General features: G+C 45.4%; 1 protein-coding gene across 1 annotated transcript; it reads right to left on the bottom strand.

The window, feature by feature from the left end:
- Nucleotides 1–1423: 1423 nt before the first annotated feature.
- On the bottom strand, nt 1424–7198 carry LOC139310735 (homeobox protein Hox-D3a-like). Its single transcript, XM_070934950.1, has 2 exons — nt 6817–7198; nt 1424–2109 (listed from the first exon to the last, which is right to left on the bottom strand). Exons 1-2 carry the CDS (start codon nt 7196–7198, stop codon nt 1424–1426), a joined length of 1068 nt encoding a protein of 355 aa, XP_070791051.1.
- Nucleotides 7199–7548: the final 350 nt, after the last annotated feature.

Here is a 7548-nt window from a genome sequence, read left to right as displayed (position 1 = left end):
TTTCATTTTACCTGGGGGTATTCTCAGTAAAAAAAAAAGAAGAATTTGGACATCGCATAGCCTGCTATCCACCCCTGCAGATTTTCCTTTGCAATGACCAAATTCAAGGGAATCCTCCGGTGAAATTTCATTTCAGCTGAACTCCACTGGTTCCTCATGAATAGAAAGGACATTTCCTAGCATCTTCTGCCTCCTGGGACTGTTCCTCAGTGAAAGAGACCGGAAGAAAAGATTAAAAGTTATAAAAGGGGGGGGGAAAGAAGATATGTAAGTCTACATTTCCACTGAGGTTTCCAGGTAAACACTTCGAAGCTCGTCAGCCAGTGGTTGGTTGCCCCCAGTTCGGACCGGTTTGCAAAAACCGGTAGTAAAACCGGCGGGAGGCTCCACCCACCGACCCGGATGTCATCAGGAAGTTTCTGCGTATGCACAGATGTGTTTCTGCGTATGCGCAGATGCCCATTGCGAACCGGTAGTAAAGGTAAGTAGAACCCACCCCTGTCCTCAGTCCTAAACAACTTGCCAAGGGAAGAGAACTTGTCAGAAGAATATCTTATCAAACGTTTAAGAAAGGGAGAAAAGAGTTAATTCTCCTGCCTGCTTCTACTGCTTCAATTCCTGGGGACCAGTTTTTGCTAAAGGGCCCCCAGTTGCTTACTCTGCCCTCGGTTATATGCATGTCGTGGCAAGCAATTAGTTAATAAACCTCTGTGTTTGGCCATTGAATGTGTAAAGATCCCTGCCATTAGAGCAAAATGACTGTAGCGACAAAGGGAGGTTCCACAAATGGAATAAAAAAGGAAGGCCCTGAGCTTCTCAAATAGGCTAGGCAAAAAAAAAACGAGGCTTGGGAGTATCCAATTTTAATTACTTTCTTTAATTTTAGGGAAAGCAATGCCTGGAAAACGAAAGTAACTCAGATGAGACTTCCTTCCCCCACCTGAGGGCAAATGGCTGCTTCTGCTACTGGATGGCTGAGATCCAGTCTCACATCTTTCATAAAAGTATATTACAACATGTGTTTCTTGTAAGAAACAGACCAGATTATTATTATTATTACTATTATTATTATGATCCATTGCACAGCCAGCCAGATGTTTAGACTGGATTTGGCATTTTTATCCACCTATTGAGTCCTATCCCCAAGATAGGCAGATGCTATTATTCGATGGTGTTTTATTATTATTATTATTATCACTATTATTAAAAATCAAACTGGTCTTTCCTTGAGTAAAACATCCAACAGTGGCTTCTACCTTTCCCCAGCCAATAAATTTTACTTCAATACAGTTAAATAAATAGGAGGTAATGGGTGGGCAGAGAGGGAGGGAGGAATACTGTTGGTTGCACTTAGAGGTATTTGTTTTAATGAGATAATAGGACTGTAGCAATTTCCCCTGCTCTGCTTCCGTCCAGGCAGCTCTCACAGATGCATAAGATTTACAGGTCCCTGAGAATCTCCCTGAGGCACAGGATGTGTGGTTAAATCTGTGTAAATGGGATATGAGTTGGATGGCCCAAGCTGGGGTTGGCTTGGGATTTCAGCAGCACAGCTGTACTCCAGGTTTCCAGAGGAGTAATCAGGGTAGCTGAAGAAAGAGTCAACCCCGGGCACATTTCCCATATAATTTTCTCCCATTGCTCTTGGGCTCCCTTGCAGAACTGGAAGTCCATAAGGGTGGCTTTCTCCCGGTCCAAAGAAAGGGCCATAGTCCAAAGAGATTGAAGTCACAGGGCTGTTACAGAGAGGACCTGTGTACCCTGCTGAACTGTCAATCTCTTCCAAGGATTTGCTGCAGGAATTCGATGGGACTATCTCGTAGTCAGCCTCCATGTGCCCATAATAGTCACTCACTTCAAAGCGGTTATTGGGCGATGCCAAGATGGCGCCCTTCACCCTGCTGTCTTTCTTGTACTTCATTCGTCTGTTCTGAAACCAGATCTTGATTTGCCTCTCGGAGAGCCTCAGAAGCTGGGCCATTTCCAATCGGCGGGGCCGGCAGAGGTACCTGTTAAAATGAAACTCCTTTTCCAGTTCCACCAGCTGCGTTTGGGTGTAGGCTGTGCGAATTCTCTTGGAAGAGGCGAAACTTGATGGAGAGCTGCTGTCTAAATAAATGGAATGAACATTCAGTTCAGCTTGAACCTTAGCTAACCATTCTGCACTCTGAACAAACTCATTGCCTTGCAGAATATTCATCCTACCGAAATCAACACAGAAACGGGGCATGTCATGTAACAGCTACACAATGTTGCTCACACCCATATATGTGTATTAACTTTACACGTAATCAAATGATGAACATGTTCATGTGGTGTGTTAAGCCAAACTAATGACTCGGCATGAAAAATACCAGGACATGCTATTTACTCTTGGATTAAAAAGCTAGGAAACAAGTTGTGATCATTATTTCATATATATTTACTGGGCCAGCGAAGTGCTGCCAGCTAAAAGTAATAAATAGTGTAGACAAAGTTTTCCCTGTATGGTATTTGTTTATCAGTACAGGTAGACCTCAACTTACAACCACGTTGGGATCTGAATTTCCATTGCTAAGCAAGGTGGTCATTAAGTGATGAACTGATGGCTCAGTGGTTAAAGTGATGAACTGATGGCTCAGTGGTTAAACACTGGAAAGATGACAGCCCAGGTTCAAGACCTGAGCCCTGCATGATAAGCGTGAGCTCCCGTTCCTTGCCTCAGCTCCTGCCCACCTAGCAGTTCAAAACCATGCAGATGTGAGTAGATAAATAGGTACCACTTCAGTGGGAAGATTAAAGTGTTCTGTGTGCTTCAGCATATAGTCATGCTGGTCACATGACCACGGAAAGTGTCTTCAGCCAACGCTGGTTCCCACAGCTAAGAAACGGATATGAGCACCGCTCCCCTAGAGACGGATACAACTCAACAGGGGGAAACTTTACATTATCTGATTTTAATCCACAGTCGGGCTTTTTTGCCACAGTTGTTAAGGAAATCACTATACTTTGTTAAGTGAATCATGAAGTTGTTAAGTGAATCCCGCTTCCTCCGTTGACTTTGCTCATCGGAAGCCGGTTGGGAAGGTTGCAAATGGCAATCACATGACCCCAGGATGTTGCAACCATTGTAAATAAAGGACAGTTTGCCAAGTGCCTGAATTTTGTTCATGTAAATCACGGGGGGTGCTGCAATGGTCAGAAGTTTAACAACTAGAGTTAAGTAACTTTTTTAGTGCTGTTGTAACTTAGAATGCTAAATTAATGGTTGTAAGCGGAGGACTACTTGTAGATTGTTTGGAAAGTCTCAGCCAGAAATTTCCAATGGACTGCTTTCAGATGACTGGATAATTTGAAAACAAGTCTTGGAAAGGTTGAATTCCAGCCACATCACTCGAGATGGAAGTAGAAACCAGACATCATAAGCAGATAAATCCTTAACTTATAACTTTGTTTAGTGACCGTTTGAAGTTTCAACAGCTGAGTTGCCTGATCATCAGAGGCTTTTTTTCTTTTAAAAACATTTTTTCTACACCTTCTTTGGCTGAAGAGGTTGTAAAAAAAATGCTTTTAAAAGCCTCTGACGATCAGGCAACTCAGCTGGGATCGTCAGAGGCTTTTAAAAGCATTTTTTCTACAATCTCTTCGGCCGAAGAGGTTGTAGAAAAAATGCTTTTAAAAGCCTCTGACGATCCCAGCTGAGCCCCGCGATCATCGGAGGCTTTCTTTTTACTTTTAAAAGCATTTTTTCGGCCGAAGAGGTTGTAGAAAAAATGCTTTTAAAAAAAAAAAGCCTCTGATGATTGTGCGGCTCAACTGTGCATAGGGGGTGGCAGGGATTTTTGCTACCGGTTCTCTGAACCACCCGCCGCCATCGCTACTGGATGAGGTGACCCGGTCCGAACTGGGAGCATTTCACCCCTGGTCCTGGGGTCATATGATCACTTTTTGCAACCTTTTGATGAACAAACTTAATGGGGAAGTCAGAATCACTTAACAATTGCATTATTAACTTAACAACTGTAGTGGTCCGCTTGATAACTGTGGGCACAAATGTTGCAAAATGGGGCAAAACTCACTTAACAAATGTCTCACTTAACAGAAATCTTGGACTCAATTGTGGTTGTAAATCAAGGGCTATCTATACTTTCCATCTTAACGTTTTGAGCCCAGCAAGGTATCATTAGAATGTACAATATGTCTAGAACAGTGCTGTCAAACTGGTATCGTCATGCCCGTGTCATATCACGTATTGGGACTTTTTTCCCCTTCGCTAAACCAGGCATGGGCGTGGCCAGCGCGTGACACATCTGGCCTGCAGGCTGCATAGCCATATCGGAGGGTTCGCGAGCTCAGCTCTGGCGCCCCTCTGGAGGACTCAGGGGGAGGGGAAAGGCCCATTTTTCTCTCTCCCCAGGCTCCAGAGCCTTTCAAGGAGCTTAGGGAGGGCAAAAACGGCCTTCCCCACCCACCCCCCAGAGGCCCTCCAGAGACCGGAAACAGCCTGTTTGCCAACTTCCGGTGGGACCGGAAGTCGGCAAACGGGCCATTTCCGGTCTCCGGAGGGCCTCTGGAGGGGTGGGGAAAGCCTTTTTCACCCTTCCCAAGCTCCTAGAAAGGCTCTGGAGCTGGGGAGAGCAAAAAACAGGCCTTCCGGTCCTACCAGAAGTTGGCAAATGGGTCATTTCTGGCCTCTGGAGGGCCTCTGGGGGTTGGGGAAGGCTGTTTTCTCCCTCCCCAAGCTCCTAGAAAGACTCTGGAGGCTGGGGAGAGCAAAAAACGGACCTACTGGGCCCACCAGGCCATCGCGTGCCAGGAGCGTGGGAGGGGTCTCATGCACATGCACGGAGTCAGGGCACATAGAAGTATGGGTGTGGGCACGCGTGCGCACACCCCCCTCCCCCTCTCCTGGCAGCGATGGCAAAAAGGTTAGCTATCACTGGCATAGACCCATCATAGGCAACGGCCACTGGTTACTTTGTTTTTCATAAATTTGTCCAGCCCTGACAATTTTTAAAATCATCAGAATTATTGTTCATAAGTTCATATTCATTCAGCTAAACCAAAATGTCTACATATCCCTAATGTCGCACCTGCCGTATAATCTATGATTGGACGGGATTACTATAACTTGTTTTGAGAGAAGGGAAAAGTCAAGGACAAAATTATAAACTGGTGCCAAAGAGCCGGGACCAATAATAGACAATGAGCGTTGGAGAAAAGTGCTTATTAGGATTCATGTGTGTTTCATTAAAATGGTAAGTTTACACTAAGAGTCTGAAGCTGAAAACTCTTCAGTACCATAAAGGAACTTTCTGAGTTCTTATGAACATCATCTAAAAAAGAAAAAAAAAATTCTGTTTAACCTTTACAGAAAATGGAAATTATGTTCAGTCTATCTATTTATACTTACAGTGTTCAGCCCCGCTGTGTATCTAGATCAGGGGTGTCAAATTCGATTTCATTGAGGGCAGCATCAGGGTTATGTTTGACCTCGGAGGGGGGTGTCAGGGGGCGTGGCCAGGGTGAGTGTGGCCATCTCAACATCATGTGTGTCAGGGGGCACCTGGGGTGGCCCGAGTGCCAGTGAAAATGGGCTCCTGAGCTCCATTTTCAGCTGCAATGGCCTCCTGCAACCTTCTGCCACCAAAAATGGAGTTCATGACGGCCGTTTGCAGCCCTCCCGAGCTCCATTTTCACTGGGCAGAGGCGCCATGGGCCAGTCCTTTGCTGTTTCCAGAGCAGCCCCACGGGCCAGATCTAAGCACCCCACGGGCCGGATCCAGCCCACTGGCCTTGAGTTTGCACCCCTGATCTAGATCATGTTATTTGTTCCTACACTCTTAATGAGTAGCTAATCAAAAAGATTTTTCAAAATGTAATACAGACAGCCCTCAAATTACAACTGTAATTGAGCCTGGAATTAGGGTCCTCAGTTATGGCAGTCATTAAGCGGATCATCACTAGAGGGCATCCAATTTTATGACCCTTTTTGTGGCAGTCATTATGTAAACGTGGTGATCATACACCGCAGTCATTAAGCGAATGCCATGGACATTGAGTGAACCCATTGTCCACAATGGGTATGTTTTGCTGGAAACAGAAGTAAATGTTGGTTTTCAGCAAAAATGTAATAAATCACTGTCACATGACTGTGGAAGGCTGCAATCAGCTGTAAGTGTGGGCCATTTCAGAGCATCCAAAATGTGATCATGTGTCTGCAGGGGTGGGGTGGCCATGTTCAAATCCGGGTCATAAGTATCTTTTGGGGGTCTGTTGGAACTTCAAATGGTTGCTAAGCAACCAGTCAAAAGACAAAGACTTCCTGTGCTGACTAAAATATATAAGATCTATAAAAATATATTTCAGTCATATGAGTATTACTTTAGATTTTTCTGTGAAAAACAAAGAAGCAATATGTTATTAGGGCAAGCGGTAAAATAAAAATACGTGTCTTATAAAGCAAAACTCCACTCAGGTGGCAGCAATTCTAGATTCAAGTAAATCTAGAATTTTGCAATTTTAGCTGCAAGTCAATAAATAAAAACATGGAAATACTTCCCAGACACTCATCTAGAAGCACACGTCTTCATTTAGCCGCTAAAGCCAGGAAGCTACACCCAGTATGTGGCTAGATCTGGATGGGGTAGCACCAAGAAACAAGTGTCTTTTGAAAATCATTGAGTGCAAACAGTTGAAAGAAATGCCTAAAGTGCAGCATAGGAACAGTTACTTGGAAAGTTATTGTCTATGCCAACCTTCCCCAACTTGGTCCCCTATTTGACTACAGCTCCCAGAATTCCCATGGAGGAGAAGATGACAGTGAAAAGAAAGTACCTGAAAAAGGATGGTGGGTCTTCTGGTTGGCGCTGTGCCTTGTTTCCTTCATCCAAGGGAAGACCTGTTTTGGTACATGGCCGCTACACGATTTGATACTGCCATTGGTGGTGGTGGCGTCACAAGGACTGGAAGAGGTAACCAATGACAGCTGCCGTAACCTGGAGGTCTCATCATGACTGTTCCCTAGAGGTCTCAGGGATGCACGTCGTCGTCGGGAACCTTTGGAGCCCTCTGAAGACCCTGTGGGTGTTTCTGACTCCTCCAGGGATATCAATGAGGTTGGGAAGTGCGGCTGGCTAAAGGAGGGCCTCCTAGTGAGAACTCGGCACCAGCTGTCTTCTGAGGCCTTTTGGTCATCTTCCTGCAGAGCCGTGTGCATGTCCCGTCCTTGTCGGATGCAAGGGGTGGATTGAAGGGGTGGGGAAGGAGACTTGGAGACCGTGCAATGCGTGTGAAAGGAATCCAGAGACACTTCCAGTCCTTACTGCTGAGAAAAGACCCTCCTCAACCACGTGCTAAGGGCAAACCCCCCTAAGTAGGTAGGAAGGACGCTCCTCTGCCTTCCTTAGGCAACCGCTGCTAAAAAAGGAACAGGAACCTTAAACAGAGACAGCCCAGTTTGGGGTTTCAGTGTTTCTGAGTGGAAAACAAAGGCGGTCTCCCAGAATGATGATCTGCAAATGTGGTGCTCAATGTGCACTAAAGAGCTGACATCTGTAATCTGCCCGA

This window comes from Pituophis catenifer, unplaced genomic scaffold (assembly GCF_029215685.1).
Source record: "Pituophis catenifer annectens isolate HBS135680 unplaced genomic scaffold, rPitCat1.0.hap2 SCAF_2, whole genome shotgun sequence".
Taxonomy (NCBI): Eukaryota; Metazoa; Chordata; class Lepidosauria; order Squamata; family Colubridae; genus Pituophis; species Pituophis catenifer.
The sequence above is the reverse complement of the archived record's forward strand: the minus strand, read 5'-3'. Positions and strand labels throughout refer to the sequence as shown.